Source organism: Streptopelia decaocto (genome assembly GCF_964273445.1).
Source record: "Streptopelia decaocto genome assembly, chromosome: 17".
NCBI lineage: Eukaryota > Metazoa > Chordata > Aves > Columbiformes > Columbidae > Streptopelia > Streptopelia decaocto.
In genome coordinates, this window is record NC_138672.1 from 6,361,307 (window position 1) to 6,382,011 (window position 20,705).

General features: G+C 47.2%; 1 protein-coding gene across 5 annotated transcripts in view; it reads left to right on the forward strand.

Annotated features, from left to right (window-relative positions):
• The window catches only part of EEIG1 (estrogen-induced osteoclastogenesis regulator 1), a 37,461-nt gene that overhangs the window by 11,759 nt on the left and 4,997 nt on the right, over positions 1-20,705 (forward strand). For 2 of the 5 annotated variants that reach the window (XM_082067961.1, XM_082067962.1), the window contains exons 3-11: positions 9,205-9,325; positions 9,650-9,679; positions 13,297-13,413; positions 13,887-13,933; positions 16,531-16,688; positions 17,853-17,957; positions 18,205-18,394; positions 18,568-18,689; positions 19,781-19,850. In XM_082067961.1, the coding sequence (XP_081924087.1) occupies positions 9,205-9,325; positions 9,650-9,679; positions 13,297-13,413; positions 13,887-13,933; positions 16,531-16,688; positions 17,853-17,957; positions 18,205-18,394; positions 18,568-18,689; positions 19,781-19,850 (960 nt within the window). Of the gene's footprint in view, positions 1-7,494; positions 7,679-8,539; positions 9,105-9,204; positions 9,326-9,649; positions 9,680-13,296; positions 13,414-13,886; positions 13,934-16,530; positions 16,689-17,852; positions 17,958-18,204; positions 18,395-18,567; positions 18,690-19,780; positions 19,851-19,936; positions 20,692-20,705 lie in introns of those variants that run through there. The other 3 variants (XM_082067963.1, XM_082067965.1, XM_082067964.1) reach the window with 3 other exon arrangements.

A 20,705-nucleotide genomic window follows, 5' to 3' on the forward strand; every position in this document is an offset into this window, starting at 1 on the left:
TTGGTTTTGACTAAATGTGAGTGATTCACGGGGAACACGTCTGGGCACGGTCGGGTGTTACCTCTTGGGTAACTAAACCTACTTTTAGCTCCGGTGTTGACTCCAGGCAGCTTATTTACTGAAGGGCTCTTCAGCGTACTCGAGCCAAATCGCAGTGATGTTACATCACACACTATTAATGAAATTATTCCAGAATTGAACTTGGCCTTATGTGCAGGTTCATTTGCACTATAAAGACTTCTCCGGTACAGCTATATTGGCAAACTCTCCTTGTTGAAACACGGTTGGTATTGGCAAAAAAATGTCGTTTATCTATTCCAGGATCAGCGCATCCTCACGTGCCATAAACCTGCCTGAGAGGCAAAAGGATTTGTCTCAGTGTACATCACTTCTGTTAGGGATGTTGTTCCAAATCTTGTGTCAGTTTCCTTTGGGGGTTTTTGTTTTCCAGGTTTACTATCCCAGCAAAGCCCTGGAGTATTGAGTTGACCCATGTCATGATTTTTCTCATCTTGGGAGGCATGTGTGGATTTGTTTGTTTGTTTTGAAAGGTAGCTTTCTGTTTTCTTTAAGAGCATCTTGTTTACAAGCACAGCTTTCTTGCATTGTGAAGTCATAGCCATGCCTTGTACCTTGTGTGGTAGGGCTATTATCAGAGTTCTCCTTGCTGGGGTTTCCGTTGCTGTCTTTCTTTACTAGGAGTTTAAATTGAGTCAGCAAAACGCAAATCTGGAATCTCTCAGAATGACAGCTAACGCTTATGGGATAAAGAAAGTTTATAAATATATCAGCAATGCATAATCAGTGAATCTTCATTTTACATCTACGGTCTGCCAGAAGCGAAAAGGCTTTCTAAGCTGCAGCATGGTACCGAAACACGTATTGACTCTGAAATAGGGTGGGTTAATCTACCTTAATCTTCTAAGCACCTGTACAGAACAAGCCTCAGAGTTTTTCTGAAGCATTGGGGACCTTCTGAAGCTTTAGTTCCTCTGTCTGTTAGAACCACACGGAAGATGTGAATTGTGAATTGTCCAAAGGGCAAATGGGCCCTGGGAGAGTCAGGATGTTTTTTTCTTTCCTCTTTTGTGGTTTTTACTGTGTAATCCACTTGGTAATGATCCTAAACACCCCCTCCCTCTGTTCCTGCCGTACCCCAGTCACATGGAGGTCTCTCAGCTAGGGTTTGTCATCCCCTGTAACTCCAGCTGACTTGGCTGGAGGTGCGGGTAAGAATTCAGGAGCCCTTCTTAGTTCAGTTGTTCCCATGCGTGTTTTACACATAGAGCCCATTTGATTTTTCAGTGGTCATAATTGTGGAAAATCAGATCTGAAAGGTGTTTATGCCCGGAGTTAGACTGCTGGGGGTGAACTGCGGGGCAGCACAGAGCAGGAGGAACGAGGCATTGGAGGCCGGCTGGAGAAAGCGGCACCAACGTGCAGCAACCAGAGTGCAGTAGCTGGTGGCTGACCTGCGCAGACCCAAGCGAAATCTGCAGTGCAGACCCGTTCTTGTCTCTTCTGTAACTGGAATTCTCGTGCAAAGCACTGGTGGTGAGCTTGGCAGCCTGGCACGCGGTTCGTTCTTGGCTAATCCAGCTCCAACGGAGTCTATCGGAACAATGGAAGTAGGAGTTGTGCGTGGTGACTCAGTGCATGATCAGAGTTCAAAAACAGCAAATGCGTCTTTCAGTGTTCAATACGCACATTATTACAGACTTGTGTTTCAGTAACTGAGTCATCTATCCAGTTATTCCTTTCTTTACACTTAAGAGTTTGGTTCTTCATTGCTTGTGATGTTTTTGCTCCTGGCACACGTCCCTGGCCGCTGACCAAAAAGAGCTTGTGCTCTGTAGATGTGGCAAGAAGTCCTTGGGTATGTGCTGCTTCGGGCTGGGCTGTCTTCAGCACACTGTGTAACAGTGGATATATTGCACAGCGTTTACAGTCCCTTCTTGTCCTTATTTTCCTGGTGTCCAGCTTTTCTTCTCTGCTTCAAGATGACAGAATGTAAATTATAAATACCTCAAAGCAGGCTGGCTCTGCCGGGCTTGTCCTGCCTGTAAAGTGCCGTGTACACGTCCCTTGCTGCTCTGCAGCTGAGTCTGTTAGAATTATTTCCCCTTGCTTTCTCCCTGCTCCACCCTTACTTACCCTTCCAAAGCTCATCTGACTTGTTCTATAGCTTAAGTTTTAAAAGTGACTTTCTTTCTCCATTTAGCACAATTTTTATTTCATTACGTGACTTCGGCTGTAGCGTTTGATCACCAGCTGCATGCTATTTCTTTTGTAACTTCCATTGTTTCTCGTAGTATTTTAAACATGGTTCACGTTAGGAGGAGCTTAAAGGTTTTAAGATTTAGAGACAAGGAATGGTTGGAAGTATTATTTTCTAAAATAACCCGCAATGGTAGGTTTTAGAAGCCCTGGATGCACTGGAGAGTGTGGCTACCCAGTGCAGCAATCCGAGTACGTGAGATGGGCTGCACTGGAAAGCTCTTACCTATGGGGCGTTCTGCTTGAGGTACATGATTTCATGTCTGTCACTTATGAAAGACACATGTCTGGGTGCACGGGACTGGACCCCAGACATAACCGAATTACGGAAGCCTTTCAAAGAAGCTGTTAATACAGAATGAAGAATGCTGATGCTGGAGGGGTTTTTACTGGTGATTGCCAGCCCCATTCTGCAGTAGGTATTTTCGCTCCCTGGCTTGTACTGGTGCACCTTTATCAAGATTGATCCCTGCCTTGGAGGGAACTGTAATCTGAAGTTCAAAACCTGTGCTGCTACGGAAATAGGCTGCTTCTGGAAATAAGGTTAAAGCCATATAAAGTCAATTGCTTGCCTGCTAGATACCAGCTTGTTCTTAAGGAGGATTTCTAAATCATTCTTTCCATCCTGTTTTTGTTTCATACTCACCCCAGTTTTGCTCCAGTTCTTTCCTTACGTGTCTTTCACATACTTGGTGCTGTCATCGTCTTCCCTCATTGTCCCCCAGTTAAACAGGCTTAACTGTTTCTTACCAAAGTGTCTCCTGTTAGCTTTTCCTCTACAGTTGCTGTTAATCTTTTTTCTGTATTTGTCTCTTCTCCACTCAAACAGGGATTACACAGGCTGTGCTGTTAACTGTGTAAGTGGCATCTGGTTTCCTGAGCTGACTTTCCCCTACTCCTCCTTCCCTGTTTTCTATTCCCCCAGCTCCCCATGTGCCAGCGAACAGCAGGGACCATGGACGTATGTCCATCTCCTGGTGTGGGGCAGAACTGAGCAAGTGTGGTGAAGCCCTCCAGAAGTGTCAGAGCTTGCCTTGTTCCCCCCAAAAAGTGCTGGGTGGTGTGAATACTTCAGTCTGAAAGCATTGGTGTTCAAAGGTGGCATTGAGAGAGCCCATGTGCATCTCCCCTCTGGTGCAACTGAAGAACTAGATTAATAGGTGTGTGATGATGGCAAGAGGGAGATGCGGGCAGGTGTCCTTCTCCACCACGGGTCATTGGAGTGGCATTACTGGGAATTTAGAGGTTAATTTTGCAAGCAGGTGGTGGGTGCAGTGACCTTACTGCTGAACCCTTGTCTGAAACACTTGCAGTGAAACATCCAAGTAAGTCTTGTTTCGGATGACAAAGGCTTGCTTGGTTCTCTTAGTGACACAGGCTGCATCATCTGTCTCTGAGCCATTTTTCCATCATAACTGCTAATGTCTGCTACACAACAAGCAGCGCTTGTCAGCTGGAGAATATGGAGTTGTTTGCAGTGGGGGAGACGTGCAGCTCTTTGGTCTGGCAGTTGTTCTGGTCCGTGATGTAAGCCCATTCAAAACAGAGTAACTTTATTGTTGGGAACTACTTGCAGCCCTCTCTGCTCTTCTGCTCGGGGAAGGCGAAGCCTCTCCGTGTAAATAACTTGCTGTAAAGCACTTGTACGCCTCCAGGTTAAACTGTCTTGGATTTCCATGCATTGTGTATCCAGCTGTGGTGGGTTTGGTTTTTTTTTGATCCTGTATGGTGTTCCCCAATGAACATGGTGTGTCACCTCACGTTCTTGGGATATGTTTCCCCTGAGCTTTCCAGCACTGATTGCTGCATCGTGTTTGCTTCTGCTCTCTCCCTGTTTGTCCTGCTTGAGCTTCACAACATAATGAAAAATATGGCAGCCCTGAGCTGTTCGGCGTGCTGTCTGCTGATGGTGCTTCTTGTTTGCTGTTGATTTCTCTCCTTTTCCTTGCCAGGCATCTGGATGGCAAAGCCTTAGAGCTGTGCTGCTGTGATGTGCCCTGTCCTAAGCCTATTATTTGGGGATACCTACAGCTTTTGGATCATATATCTAAACCAGTTATTGGCTAAATGAAAGGTTGCTTACTCTTATATATGTTTTCATTCACCTTCGTGTTTCCTGTGCTTTGTAGGCAGTGATTAGACCCTCTGTAGCAGGACCTGCTGAGTCCATAGGATGATATAAATTTCAGCATGCTGTGAGTGTGGTGGTGTGGATGCTGGTTACTGACCTGAGCATCTTAGAAAGTCAGTTTTGAAACAGGTTTTTCAGGGACTTTTCCTTGTCCTTACCAAAGGTCTCTCATTCAGCTTTGCACTAGATAACCTGGTTAAAACAGTAACTGTCTTCTCCAGAGCATAACGCAGGATTGTTCCCAGCTTCGCTGAGCTACGGGAGTGTCAGAGCCATGTAAAGAAATGCTGTAGAAAATACATTGTGTTGCCCTTCAGATGCAGTTTGCTGAAATAACTTGATTTCTTTCTTCGCCCCTGTCTGTCACTGAGGGAATTGTATAATACCTGCATCACTGAGGTTGTGTCACTTTATTCCCCAATGTGTGTCGGGGCCCCTTCGAGGGCTTTCTTTCAATTCATCGCACTTAAATGAATCTGAGCGGGGACTTGGCTCATTGGCCTGTTTGAAATGGTGTTATCTTTCTTGTGCCTTATCAGATCGAGATGCTGCTGGGGTGCTGCTGCGCTCCGTTGTGCAGCGGTGAGCCGGCGAGGATGCAGATAGCGCCCGGTTAGTTCTGCTCACAGGGTCTGACACAGACCCGCATCTCCGAGAGGAGGGACAAGTGAGCCTGTGGATTGGGCATCAGGAACAGGAAAGCTCATCCTCCCCCTTCGCATAGATGAGGAGGAGGAAATCTGAATAAGCAGCTCTTTGTGTGCACTTATCTATATACTGTCTCGTTTAGCCTGAGGTTTTCCCACATCTGCTCCCGTGCATGAAACATCAGACTGAGACCCACTGCTCTGCTGAAATGTTTGGCATTAGAAAGCTATTTTTTGTTGTCATTGCCCTCCCAGCGAGCCTGTGGCCTTTTTAGGATGTTTCGTACTTATAACTGTCTTATGTGTGACCGCTGCCTTAAGTAAGAGTGAAACATCTGCTTTTCTAAATGTTTCAGCAAGGCAAAACTGTTTTAGCGGCTTGTGTGTTTGAAGCATGATACCCAGTTGGGCGCAACTCAGCTTTGCGTCTGTAAATAGAAGTTTTAATCTCTGCCCTGGTGTTTCATTAGCGAGGTTTCCACGTGGGACACAGGCCCAGGATAGCATGGGTCGTATACGTGGCCTTTTTCTAGAAACGTTTGCTTTAGCTAACCTGTATTCATCACGAGCTCTGTGGCTTTCTGTAACAGTGCTACTCTGTCCGTGGCACTAAAATCATAGCTGGTAAGTGTCTCTTCTCTAAAATCTGTTCATTGGTGTTCCTGTGCCCATCTCCAGAGCTGCAGTAAGGCTGTGTGTGAGATCTGAACCCAAAGAGGCCTTGGTGGCTTCACTGCAAAAGCAGATGAACCCATGGGTCGCTGCTGTGCATCGTTCCCCTTGCTTGGATTCATCCTGTGCTATGGTGAAACCTCTTCTAACTGATCTTTTATTCCTGGTAAATCGTCATTCAAGGGGTGGGATGGTGGTGGGGGATGCAGTGAATGGTCCCGTCTGGCTGGAGGGAGATGAGCGGCTCCGAGACCCCCAGAAGCTCTGTCTGGAACTCCGCTTTTCACAAAAGCTGCCGCAGGGTTGCATTGGTTTATTCTGAGGAAGTATATTTAGATCTGGAAGAGTAATTACAAAGCTTTGAATAAGTCTCGAGTCAGAAGAGGGCGAATCTTAGCTTGGCAGGGATTCAGCCTTCTGGGAGTCTTTCTGCAAAATGGTACAGATGCCTTTTTTAAAATAAAACTTCTGAAGACCCATTGAATTAGCACCTAGTACCAGGCATTGGTCTGTTCTATTTCTGTCTCTCCAAATACAGACTAAAATTTAAAATTAGACACTTATGGTTTTAAGCTGCTAGTTTCTGCTTTGCTTTTAGGTGCCTTGTGATTAGGGTGGCAGGAAACGCCTCTCGGTGCAGCCCTCACCGCGCTGCTTGGGTGTGTTTGGTTTCTGTGTGACGGTTCCTAATTGCACATCAGAGAATATTCTAGGGCTGAATGCAAAACTGCTCCTCATCCGAGTCTACTTTTTTCCTTATTTTAGCGTACTCTAATTACCAGCCTAACGATAGTTTGTTGGGAGGTGGACAGACGAAGCCCATTGCTTCCCCACTTCCATCTTTCAGAAACACGGAACTAATTTTTTAGTGTTTTGCTTGAAACAATAGCGTTGGAGATTGCTTGTCTAAGATACAGGCCCACACCCTTAGAAACCACTCTTTAAAGTAAAAAAGACAGTTGAAAGGCATTGTAGAATGATTGTGAAGCTTGTGACTGGAAAGCAGCTCTGAATTTTCCCCCGTAAACTCCTTTCTGCCCTGTGCACACTATTCCAAAGACATAAAAAGCCCCAAGCTACACATGCACCTGCAGCTCGGGTTCATCTTGGCAGTGCCGTGAGTAACGTAACCCCCCCAAATCCTTTTCCTAATCCACTTGCACCATGCGGTATCTACAGCAGTTTTAGAAAGCCAACACACATCCTTAATAAGAAGCAGAACGCGTGTTAGCGGAGCTTATGCTCACAGCAAATTAGCTACGAAGGAGCTCTATTACTAATCAGTACTTTTTGCCATGGTTTGAAGTAATTAGCCTTCATTGGACTTAGCAGCATCCAGCAGATGCTTAATCATCTCTGCATTGTGATACGAGCGAGAATTCCTGAGTAAGGAAAGCTGGAGCTTGGTCACTGAAATACTTGCTTGTGACAGGAGCTGGAGCTCTGAGCCGTGTTCCTGAATGAGGTTTGTCGTACCTGTCTGGTCTGAAGATTGTTCCGTTGTAGCTGCCTTCTGGAATTTGGCTTGAAGCCCTGGTGTCATTAGCAGAATTAGTATTAGCCTTGCTTTCCAGAAAATAGCAGTTCCTTTTTAGAGACAACTAATGCTGCTAAAATACTGAGTGTTTTCTGCATCCCATGTACCTTCCTTGCATTTCTGAAGCACATGTGTTCACAAACTTTTTTCTATTCTCTCGAATTCATTTTTTCATCTATATCTGAGTTTTCCTTTCTTTAGGTTGTTCGAGATACTGACCATTAGGTCAGGTTTAAGGCACCTCACATCTGAAGTTTAACTTGCCTAATTTGGCTGGCTCAGTGAATATTTTATTATCGGCAAAGCCTTTTAAATCCCTCTGGAAATGTTTCTTCTTCTGTCTGAAGGAGCTGGAGTGAGTTGAGTGGAGCAATGAGAACCAGATCTCATCTTGAATTAATCCCAGGTTCAAAGGTACTTTCGGCACTTAGATGTCTCACATTTCAGTGACTTCAATAGCAAGCCCTAGCTCTGTGTGGAAGGCGTTTAAGTTCACTCTCTTGGAGGAATTGCCGCCTTCTGTTTTCCTACGTTTTAAACAGGGATGGTCATGCCTTAGCTGCGTTATAGAGGATTATAGATTTCAGTTATTTGTCAGCTGCTCCTTTTCTGTTCTCTCCTGTTTGCCTTGGCCAGCAGCAAGCTCAGGTCCCACAAAATGGCTCAGAAGACTAGTGAGGACCTCCTGGGTCGGGACTTGGTCCTTGGTGTGTGTCCTGTTGGGCTCACCTCGAGGTTACCGAAGGGCTTGTTGGTACGAGTGCCAGCTTCTGCCCTTCCTTCCCAGGAGAGTGGCGGCAGGACCAAGGCTGATCGTTCTGCCCTTTGCCTTCGGTCTCTGGCTCGCACTGTGCCGGGTTGGGTGGTGGGAAGCCTCGTTTTCCCTACTAAAGCAGTTTATCAGGTGTCCTTGCCCTTTGTCCTGTGCTAAGAGGAGAGATAAGAGCGAGATGCAAACTTGCAAGCTCATAGCTGTCAAAAGTGCTTTCCCTTCCCTGCCCCCCATCCAGCTCAGCTCTTTGAGAACTTAATCAACTGAGGGCCAAGCTCTGAGCCACCAACAGACCATGTCCTGCAGAGGATCAGTGGGGACCCAGGACCCTGTGCAAGGACCCACACATCTCGTGTCTGGGCTCCTTTGAACCTGCCTCCTTTGAAGGATGAAATCCAGCTTCCCCTGAGGGCTCTGCAGAAACCAAAGCTGTACCTGAAGCGATTCCTGCGCTGGAAAAGGCTTTGCTATTCTCCTGTGTGTTTCTCCTCTCACCCTGGAGATCAGGGTGGGCTACTCGGAAACTGTGCAAGCAAAACCACCTCCTCCCTGGCTGAGTCTGCTTCAGGGTTTGAAACCCTCCCGTGATTTGAAGCGCGGTGTTTGCTCGGCGTGGTCCTGTCTGTGTGCGCCCAGGAGCACTTATTTCCACGTGCGTTTTTGTCCTCCTTCAAGCTGGCCGTCCTCACTGGCCTGGGCCCAGCGTAGGAAGCAGGACAGCTGCCTGGGAAGGACAAACCGTCCAGGACACGTAGCACGCTTGCTGTACAAAACAGGCATTTTATAGGAAGATAAGCCTGCAGACCTTCAGCCCAGTTCATTTATAGAGGCTGGATCTGTCCAGGCCAGACGGTGAATGAGCTAAACCGGCTAAGCAGGAAATGTTGGGGAGCTTGTGAGAGTTTTGTAGGCAAACTTTGTTGATGGGATGATTAGTCTTCCCTGTAACCTGGGTGGATTTTACCTGTATTAACTAGTGAAAAGCTTGATGCTAACATAACACCTTTCTGTGATGCAGTTTCAGGTGGTGTGGACCAAGCCGTGTTGTAGAGGCTCTTCGCAGCCCAGGTTGCCAGTCATTAAAAAAGATACTTAATAGTCAGGTTTAATATGGATTTGTGCCTTTATTTGAAGACTATTTTTTCTTCTTTTTTTTGCTTTCTCATAGAGAGGAAGTTCAGGAAAACTGTGTCCGCTGGAAAAAGAAATTCACCTTTGTGTGTAAAATGAGTGCCAACCCAGCCACAGGGCTCCTGGACCCCTGTGTCTGCAGAGTGTCTGTCCGCAAGGTGAGCACCAACCTCCTGCGTCTGGCAGGTGCTACCACCAGTGTCCTGCTGTTGGTTACTAGCTGCTTTTTTGGCAGCAAGAAGAATTGGGTGGATGGCGGTGGGAAGGAAGGATTGTTTGGGCCGGGATGTGGCTCAAATGGAGCTTTTTCTCTCCAGCGAGGGTGTTTGACGGAGGGTGGGAATGACCAGGGTGGTGGGAACCCTTGCAAGAGGGCTTGTGAAATCCTGAGAGCAAATTCCAGGATTGAGTAATGACTTTCCCCCTGTTTCCCCAGCACAAATAATAGCTGCTTTTCCTGTTTGTTTTGTCTTCTGTTATAGGAGCTGAAGGGCGGAAAAACCTACTCAAAGGTAAGAGCACAGAAAGGACAAATGTGGCAGAGTGATGATGGTCGTCTTCTCTTAGTGCTTTACACCCAGTAGAAACCAATGGCTGCTGCACAAAGTGATCTGGAGAGACAGTCATTTGTTCTTACATTTAAGCTGAGTTAAGTGATTTTCCCGAAAAAATCGACTTGCTAGGACAGGATCCAGATTGCACTGGATGTGGATTTGAGAAGGGGGTTGGGAAGATGATCTGCGTGTCCTCAAACTTTGGGGAAGTTCTGAGTCAGATGTGAACTCTCTGGCTTCTGGCAAGGTCTTGCTCATAAAGAAACACAGACTCCAGTTCTGTTCTCCAGAACGCAGCAGCCGGCTGTGGCCGGGGTGGGCACCTCGCTGCCCCACGAGCACAGGCAGAGCCCTACAGCAGAAATCCGCGCCATCCAAAGCGCCGGAGACACCGAGGCAGAAACCAAACTGACCAGCAGGAATGTTGGGTTTGGTTTGTTCCCCCCCATTTTTCTTGCCTGTGCTATGGGACAGACAATGGGCCACCCGCTTCTTCTATTTATGCTGGATCAAGAGACAACGTTGCCTTAAGAAGCCGAGCTTGCACAGAGCCCAAAAGCATGTTTGTTTGAAAATGAGTCACTGCTGCTAGTTTCTAATAAACAGATGTTCGGGTCATGCACAACCCTGTAGGAATTTCTTCTAATCGATAGATATCCTTCCTGAGACCACGGAGGCAGCTGGCTTTGGAGGCTGAACTGTGCTCACTCCTCTGTGCTGTGTGATAGAGGGCAGTGCTGCTGCCCAGCCATTCCTTTTTTGTTGCTAATTAGGACACAGTCTCTAGGGCCATCAGTTTCTCTTTCACTACATTTTTGCTGGGGGGAGGTTATTCCTCCGTTCTGCAGAGCTGCCTGTGCAGGGAGCTGGAAGAAGACTTGTGCCTCTGAGGCAAGGTGAATGCATCAGCTCGTTCCTCCAGCAGTGTCCATCCTCACGTTTCCCACAGTAGTCGTAAATGCAGAATTAAAGGAAGCCTGAAGACAGGTTTCCATGGTGGAGTTAACCTGCGCTCTTATGCAAGTCATGTTCTAACCTACTCCCCTTTTACTCAGTCTCCAGTTGTGTTTTGTGACATTTTGAAAGAGACCTAGTTGTTCCAGCCTGGAATTGGAGACCAATTCTCAACTTCTTCTCATCTCTTGGGCTGGTATCTTGCTTGGTCTCCTGTGAAGAAGACAGACGTGTTCCCCTTGAATTCAACAGAACATGACCTGAGCATTTCGGCAGCACAGAAACAAGAGATGTCACACCAGTTCCTCTATGGACCAGGCTTGTTCCAGGCAGGTCCTTAGGGCAGAACTGACTTACTTGAGGTTCCTAACGTTTCCAGCAGAAGTCTGTGGCATGTGTTCATGCAATTATTTTCCCATCCCCATTCGAAACAGCTGCAAACTCCTCCAATTGTTGCAGCAGATGTAGGGGAAAATGCAACTTGTGAATGCCCTCTTTACCTGGTCCCCCTTCAGCAGGGTCTGAGAGTGATGGAGCTGTTTGCGCTCAAGACAGAGTTTCCATCAATTCATGCACCTTTTTGTTTGACGTTAATGTCACTTCAATGTCGGGGTTATAGAGCGGAAGCCAACAGGAAGGACTGATAAAGCGGAAACTCTTTCCCTGAGCTGGAAGGAACAGCATCAGCTGTCTGGAAAACTGAGGAAACTATTCTGAAAGGTTACATCTGAAAACATCCTTTTGTTAAGGGATCCTTCCTTTATATACTGGGAGTCTGCTTCCTGAGAAGAGCTTCTGACCTCAGCACATCGCATGGGTCGCTGGAGGGTTCTCCCACACTCTGTCCTCCGATGTCTGTTTGTCTGTCTTCTTGGAGAAGTTAGTGCTGTGGTGGAGGGAGCCGCATCTGGGTCTGGTCCGCTCGCTCCTGTGCCGTGTTGTTCTGCTGGTGTGGTTGTGCTGTGTCTCCTCTGCCCTCTCATTTTGCCACACTGATGGATTGCAGCTCCCTCTGTAGCTTTCTCCTGTTCTGCTTATCTCTGAACGATAAAACTTCGTTGTGGTGGTTTTTCTTCCTTATCAGTGAATATTCAGCAAGCAGCATAGCCCTTGGCTAGAAGATATAGAGGAACATCTACAGCAAGGGCTGGAGAAACACTTGATATAAGGGAATTTTTAAGAAGGGAGAAAAGTTACCTTCTTTTTTTTCCTCTTCATTTTTTTGCTGAAGAAGGGTTCCTGCTCTATCCTACAGTTGTGTGTTTTTTCTTTTCCTTTGCCATCAGCTCTTCTTCCCCTTTGAGAAAGGGATAGATGAGGCAGCTACATTAATCTTGCTGTTGTCTTCCCGTGAATCATGTATCTTGTGCAGGCTGTGGGTTAGACTTCTGATTTGGAGCAGCGGGAGCCAGGGCTCACGCGGCAGCGCCTGTGGTTTGTGCTGTAACTCCCGATCAGCTCCCACCATTGACAGAGCACCACGTTTCCTTAGGATGGTGCTTCTGTTTGAGGTTCCCTGTTCAGCTGTATCATCTGCCTGTCAACACCAGGGCAGGAGAAATGTCCTGTAATGCACTGAACAACAGCCAGGCCTGAGCTGCTGCTTCTCCGCATTCTCTCCGCGTTCTCTTGTAAGCCGACCTGTGTGTTGAAGTGACGCAAACCTTCCATGCGTGGGTGGTTTGGCCAAATACAGGGCACAGCATCTCTTCCTGATCAGATTAGCTGAGACACAACTAAATCTTATTGCTAAAGCTCCACATAAAAGAAATTGTAACTTTTTCTTTGAATAAAACACTATATTCGAACACCAGGAATTAGAGCAGAAAACCAAAAGTCCTCTTCATTGTGTTTGTCTTTACTCTAGAGGCATCAGTAGCCTCTTGGAATTTGCCTGTGATCTTCAGCTTTGTCACCTTTCCCATTTGCTTCCCCTTTGTTAGAGAAGGTTCAGAGAGCTCACAGCTAAATCTCTCCAAATATTTCTCTTCCCTCCTGCCCCTCACACCTACTCGCTAGTTAAACCTTAGTGGTGTTGAGCAAACTGCCCCAGGATTTCCCCAGCCCAGCAGCTGCTTCTGTGGTGTTGAGGCACAGGCACTGCTGCTCGGCTCTGGACTTCAGTTTGCTGGGCTGAAAGTCCTGCTGTTGTTTTTCGGGACAGTGTCACTTTGCCCTGTAACAATATCCTTTCATCTCCTGGTTCGCATGCTCCGCTGCATTCTGGGATGGCCCGATACAAAGAGCGCCTTATTGTGTTTGTGTATGTGCGATTCTGTTTTTTCCACATCGTTGACCTAGTGCCTTCCATGTCCTTGGTTATGCAAGGGCTGCGGGCTGGTTAACGCTCTCCTGGCCAGCACCACCACCATACGTCCTCCCTCCAGGCAGGACTGGCTTCCTGAAGTCTTCAAGTGTCCACCTGGCTGGACATTAGGAGTGTCACCCTGCCTGTCCTCCAGAGCAGGGGGTATTCACAACCACAACTGCCTGTGCACCGGCTCCTGTTTCTGCCCTCGCTCGCAGATGCGCTCCCTTCCTTTGTGTGACACCACATATCCCCTTATTGAGTGACTTCTGTTGTTCTCTCCCCTTCCCCTTCATTGTTTTCTTGGCTACAGCTGGGCTTTGCTGATCTAAATCTGGCAGAATTTGCGGGCTCTGGATCCACCGTCCGTTGCTGCTTGCTGGAAGGATACGATACTAAGAACACCCGACAGGACAACTCCATCCTGAAGGTACAGCAGCTGCTACTATGGTGTAAATCCTACTATTGAATTTGGAACGACTGCAGCCAGGGCACAGTGCTAGGCCTGAGCCAAGGTCCTGCCACGTATAGAGGCTTTTATGTTGCTAGTCTGGCTTGGAAGTTCCCCATCATCAGAGTTGCCCTTTGGTATCTTGGCATCTATTTGGCCAAGCGCTGACCCTTGACAGCATTCTTTGTCATCAAAGGTGTGAACAGGACGGGTGGAAGTTCTCAGTGCGTTGTTGGGGTGGCCAGGCTGGTGTCCTGCTGAGCTGCTGCCACTCGGAGCTACCAATGCCAGTGACGTGCGGCAGGGAGGGAAACACCTTGCGAAATCCCTGAAGCTGATTTCCTTTGGAAAGGAACTAGGTCTTGCTAATCCTCACACCAAGCCCTTGACCTCCTGGCTGGTGGGAAGTGAGGAGCTCACAGCTAACGATGTGTCTTGTCCCCCCTCTCCAGGTCACAATCGGAATGTCCCTGCTGTCGGGAGACCCCTGCTTCAAAACGTGAGTTTCTGGGTGCTCATCCTCTTCTGAGCAAACCGGGACACCTGGTTCTTTTGCTTTTCTCTGCTGGAGACTAAAGCCGATGGAGAGGGGGAAAAGATGCCCTTGATATTGGGATGTACAGGGGAAAGCTTGGAACTGGAGGTCTGGATTAGCTGGAGGAGCTAAGCCAGCCTGTGCTGTTGGTTGGTTTGTTCTCCGCTCTGGTATTTCCAGCTTGGTTACTGGTTGTGCCAGTATTTTTTTCTGCTAGTGTCAGGTTTTGGAAACTAACGGACGTTGATAACAAACTTCATGTTTTGCATAAAACAGAATTTCTCATAGCTCTGGGCTCAGTTTCACTGCCCTCCGAGAAGGGGAAAGGTCAATGAAAAAGTCTTGGAAACAGGCAAACTTCAGCACATATTACACAGGATAAAGATCTTGAATTGAAACAGCAACAAAAATACTGCAAGGCCAAAACATTTTAGTTCTCCTTTTCTTCTGCAAGGACCTAGGTTAACAATTTGTATTAATTAGTAGAAAAATCGTGATCATGGACTGTTTTTTAATGCAGAATGATAGGAAAGAATAAATACAGTTAAGCTGTGGAGCAGAATTGTTGCTAAAAGAATTGTTGGGGGATCAACTAACAAATAAACTGGCAAGATGTACCTTGATACTGCAGTATAGCCTTGCAAGACTCTGCAGTCCCAGCCACGTGCTGAGGTATAATGTAATATTTTGTGTTGACTCCCAACAGTATGAGAGAAAAAAGCTTTACCCTGAGGCCATCTCTTGTATCTGTGGTATTCTGGGCTAAAAGGTCTAATTTTAGGAGCTAGCTTAAAGTGTAGAAATCAGCTTGCATTCTCATTTGAAAATGCTGTTTAATTTTTAGTCGATTTTGTGAATGGCTTTTCATAGCACTGCAGCGCTTTCTGAGGCTTTTGAACCCTAAATGCGGTGTCATCTGATTCTGAAAAAATTCTGCTTCAGAAGGAAGTGTGGTTTAAAAAGTTTTGTGTATCTTAAACCATAACTTTGTAACAGTAACAGATGTTTTAAATTTGGGGTACTAAGATGTCTGGCAATAATATGTCTGCCAAATACTTGTTGCTCCTTCACTATGGAAGCAAATCTCACTGTTAAGAGTGTCTGAAAATGATACAGAATCAGGTATATTTATCCATTTAATGTAAGTAGGGTCAGTCTGAAAGTCAAACCTCCTAATTTTCTTAAAGGATTTTTGTAGTCATTCCCATTTTCTTCCTTATAGGTTAACGATGTGCAAATGTCTAAAAATGGAAGCTTTGCACGTAGAATGGTCCTTGATCGGTAGAGCTTTTGAGAAATGGTTCTCATTAGGAATTAGGCAGGAATAAAACTGTGCTGGGAAATCACTTCCAAGCACCGACTCGCCCGGGCGAACCTTCTCCTGGGTGTCGTGCAGGAGGCAGAAGCTGCTGGAGCTGCCGGACCCCGCGCTGACCCGACAGCTGCTGCAGGAACCATTTGCTTGATGAAGGCTGTAAAGGCTTTATTAACCTGCGAAGCAAAGTCCCCAAAGTACCTGGGTGTGTGTAAATCACTGATAATATGATTAGGGAGGGGTTTTTTTCCTGGTGAAGGCATGCTGTGGGTTTCCTGAAACCTTTATGACTGTTTGGCTGCCCATAGAAAACATTCTCAGCGCTTTATTCTTTTTGTCTCAAAATACTGCAAAGGTCCTCTCATGTAGCATCTTCCCTCAGATCTCCGAGAGAGACAAATAGAAGGTTTTCTTTCCCAATCCTCTCTTAAAAAGCTGAATATGATCCATTAGTTCCAGTTCAGACTTTGGGCTACAGGGAGGTTAGTGCTCCAACAGGACTATTCTCTTTGCCACGCTGCGCGTACCGTGGCTTCCACCCAAAAACACTTAGGGAGGAAGGGAGGGGGCTCCAGGCACTCGCAGCTCTGCCCTGCAGTCAGCATTTACAAAGGGATGTTGGGAGCACACAGAAATAACCAGAAAAAATAATTTTGACAGCTGGAAAAACACTTCAGTCTCGCAGAAAAGGGGTTTTAATAGCCAGTTAAAAAATGGAAAGGTTATTTGGTAGCTGTAAAAGTACTTGCTTAGGGGGATGGGGTTGCTGAGATTAAAGGTTTGGTTTTGACCTGAGTCAGAAAGGTGTGCTGAAGGGCTGCTGGAATTGAGAGCTGGAAAACAGCAAGCTGGCTCCTGCTTGTGAGGCCAACTGGCCGCTGGACACACATTGGGGGGAAAAAGGGCAGCTCTGGATGGTCTTCTGGAGGACGGTGCAGGCTCTGAGCCTGTTGTCCTGTATAAATCATTGAATGGTCACTTTTTGCCTTAATTTACCTCCAAAACTTGCTTTTCTTTGTGGTGCAGTCAGGATGCAGTATGAGGTAGGGAAGACCTGAGCCTTGCACATAGGAAATCCCAATATCGTGCTGCGTCGCTGGGTCGCAGGGGGCTGCCAGCTCCCCCACCAAGGGTGGGTGCAGGCGAGGGGACCCTCTCGATAGAGCAGCGTGGGAATCGCTGGTGCGATCGGGTGATTCCCAGCCCTTGCCTGGCAGTTTGTAACCTCCTTCGCTTCTGTTTCCAGGCCTCCTTCCACCGCCAAATCTATCTTCATCCCGGGTCAGGACTCGACCCTGCAGCTGACCTGTAAGGGCGAGGGAACCACAAGCAGCAGCAGCAGCAGCTCCGCCACGATCGGCTCCCTGCGCCAGACCAAGCCAAGAGCTGCCATCCTCAGCTCGGGTATGGATGCCCATCCTGGAGCCTCGCAACGCTTGCCTGTGCCTGGACGCTCTTGTTTTTCCCAGCCGTTGCATGCACAAAAAATATTTAATTTTTCATGTTTTTCTGCACCCATCCTTACCCCTCTGCTCATTAAGAAAATTGAGGAAAACCCATTTATAAGTACAACTGAGGAGAGGAAGCATAAATCTTTGCCATATGTTTCTGTTAGTGAAGATAAAGCAATTTGTTTATTTTTGCTGGGAATTTAATAATTCACATATTGCTCTCATCCCTGCTTTCCACTGTGTTCAATCACACTTAACATTATTTTCCACTCAGCTATTCTGTTGCTCAGACTTATCTTCTAGAAAAGTTCCTCTGAAGGTTTTAGAGGTTGATTTGAGGTCTGGTGGCCGTGTTCCAGCTGCTGATGCAGAGTTCTTTGGCTTCTGTATGAGCCCCTTTTCAAGGGCGCTGCATTTTCCCATAGCCTTTTTCTCTTGCCAGCGTGCTCCAAGCGCGCAGGCAGATATGCTGCACCAAAACAGCACCCTGGTCTTGTCATCTCAGTGATCTAGCACACTATGCAAATGCTTTCCTTAAAAAGCTGGCTAACATGTCAGACTTGTGCGCTTTTGGATATGCTTGCTGCAAGAGACACGAGCAAGGTGATAGCGAAGGCGCAGGGGTCATAGTCGTAGAATGTCCTGAGTTGAAAGGGACCCACAAGGATCATTGTTATACTGAGGTTTCTGTACCAAATTCAGATGTGATTTAAATGGCACAGGCTCTCTCACAAGTAACAGAAAGGGGAAAGGTAGTAGCAGGAGAAGCACCTGAATGGAGGTTGTAATACTTTACTGCCAGTGGCCATTTGATACTTTCTTGGTCATAGCTTAATGTTAACTATAGACAGCTTCAGATACTACTTGTCCTTCTAGATCCTTCAAGGCCCCAGAGAGGGTTGTAAGTTCATGCACTGGGTGTGAGAATTAGTGATGAGCTGGACAGAAAAGCTCCTTGTTGCCTTCCCTACTCCGCAGCTGCTTCTAAGCTCTGTGCCAGCCTGTACAGCAGGGCTCTGCCATCGGACTTGCCCTCTCCTTAATCCAGCATCCCCAGATCAGCCTCCAGTCCAAGGTGGTTACAGTGTAAGCAGAGTGCCCTGTTGTTTCTTGGCAGGTGTCCCAGAAGAACCGGATCAGAACCTGTCCAGCCCAGAGGAAGTTTTCCACTCGGGGCACTCACGGAACTCCAGCTACGCCAGCCAGCAGTCCAAGATCTCCGGTAACCATTGATCTGCCAGCGCTGGCCCCATCCATTTTCTCTCCTGCAAGGAGCTCTTGTGAGAGCAATTTGCAGCCATCTCTCCCACCCTGCTCTGCAGTATCAGTCTGCTGTTTAGTCTTTGCTCAGATATATGTCTAAACTTCTGTACATGGGAGCAGAAATGCTGTTTTGAAGCTGCCCTGCCTGTTAGCTGTGCCGCCAGGAGAGGGGGGAGATCTGGTTTGTAATCGCTGTGTGTTTGCAGGTTACAGCACGGAGCACTCCCGCTCTTCTAGCATGTCCGACCTGACCCATCGCCGGAACACCTCCACCAGCAGCAGCGCGTCCGGGGGGCTCAGCATGACCGTGGAGTGTCCTGAGGGAGAGCGGGACCACAAACTAGAGAAGCCACCTCGCCCCCCCAGACCAGCCCTTCTGCTGGACAGACCCTCCCGGTAGGTAACCGAGGAGCAAAGCCCCTTCTCTGGGAAGACAAAACAGAATCTCCTCTGTGTAAGACTGGAAGTAGCTGCTGAGAAGGAGGCTATTGCCAAGGGAAGCAGGAGAGTATCTGAAAGTCTGTGTCTTGAAAAGCTGAGTAAGTCTTCCCCTTATTTTTTCTCCCCAGGAGGAAAAAGGATTCGGTAGAGAGTCACCCAACCCGAGTGGATGACACCAGGATCGATGCTGGTGATATAGTGGAGAAAATAATGCAGAGTCAGGACTTCACAGATGTCAGCAATACTGAAGGTGAGAGGAGGCGTCTCAAAGGGGATGTCTTGGCTGTTCCTTTAGCCGGGCTGCCAAACTTTTACAGTCTGGTCTGATCTGTCATGGACTCCTTTCCCCTTTGGACAGTGATTTGCTTTCAGTGCTTGCTAGGTGTTTCTCTGGTAGGTAAACAAACCATGTGGATTTCAGAGCTGCTTATCCATTAGCAAACAGGGCTCGCTGCTGTTCCACACACTGCAGCAGAGGTTGAACAGTAGCTCAAACATACAGGATGAGACAGGAAAAATACCGGTTCTTCAGGGCAGTGAAAATCGGTGACATCAGCTATCTGCACTGCTCTAGTGGCTTTTGTCCAGGGTCAGCCCAAGGGTATTTATTAAAATAGGAGAGTACAACTAGAGGGGAAACAGCACATCTCTCCAAAAATATGGGAAGAAGGGTGGGTCACAGTGTGCTGCTGATGGGGTCTGTTCAAAAGCCTAAGGAGGGGTTTTCTCCACTGAAGTCACAGCATCTGTTAAGAGAAAACTGATAGTATCTCTGCATTTGTTGTAATCCTCCAGTTTAGCCTAGAAATCAATCTCGTTTCTTCTATCTCGTTGTGGTTTTTCAGTAAGTTTTAAACCTGCACCTAGCTTGTAGTTTACCATTAGTCACCTTAAATCATTGCATGTGGCAACACTCTTACCAAAGGGGGATTTACACCTTGCTCAGCATGAGTTAAAACCAGACTGAATGCGGCCACCTCTCACCAGCAGAACATGCTGAATTTATCCTCCGATGATGAGCCTACAAAAGCAGCATGAGGCCCCACATCTCATCTGTTCAGATGTGTTTAAGCTGACCAAGAACATGCATCAATGGAATTGCCTTAAAAGAAACAGCTGGAGGAATATAATTGAATTCATTTCTCTGCGTTTACTCTTCCAAAGCTTAATGCTGTGGTTGATCTGTTCCCAGACGCTCTATTACTGTGGGAATACCAGAAAGTGCACACGTGTGTTCCCAGAAATGCACTTGTTCTGACCAGTGCGCAATGCGGCTGGGAGCACCTGGTAGCTGTTAGTAGTTCTGGATTTTGATGTCTTGCTTCCTTTTCTATCTTGCAGACAGTAACCTGAGGCTGTTTGTGAGCAGAGACGGAACAACTACATTGAGTGGTATTCAGCTGGGAAACAGGTAGGCTTCCCCGAAAGGCAGACTGAGGCGCTCCGGAGTGATGGGTTAGGTCGTGGTACCCAGGAAACTTCCACTTTTTGCTACAGGAGAGATTTCTAAACATCATGTGCTACGTGGTGGCTTTATTCCCACATTAACACCCCTGGGATCCCTCTGGTGACAGGCTACAGCTGCACTGAAGTATGAAGGCAGTTCTCAGCGGGAGCACAGAGAGATAATGTGATCCTAGTTGATAGCTCCAAGAACAGAAGTAAAAGGACAAAATGGGAGAGGTTGGTTCCTGTTTGCTCCATGCCCAGCTAAATGCAGGAGCTTTGCCTCCTGCCGGCCTGCAGCAAAACTGCAGTAGCCTGGTTTATTGTCCCTTTTCCCTGCCGCCTCTATCTTTGTCAAGGGCTCATTCTCTCATGAAAGAATTCAGAACAAATAAAACTTAATAGGTCTCAGTACAGTGTCTTGGCTAGTCGTGTTTGATGCTTTATAGCACCTTTTGAGGCTAAAAAATAAAGCAATAATGCTAATGCAAAGATGAATCAAGTCAGTGACAAAACTGGGAGCAAAGCAAAGCCAGGAACAGTGGCTTTTTGCACAGGCTACTGCCCCCTTTCCTCTGTCCTTTAGAAGGATTCATGTGTTAACTCGGCTCTTTCAAGTGTTCTACGGTTCGCTTGCCACGTAGCTGTCTGTTTTGTGTTACGAGGGTTGACTTCTTTCCAAACTGACTCGTTATTTTCAGTATTTTGTGTGGGGTTAGAGGGCGATGTTTCTGAGTGCAGAGCTCTGAATAAGAACTTGCATGCTCTGAGTGACTGAGGAAAATAACCTGGTTTCTCGTCTTCCCCTCTGCCACCACCC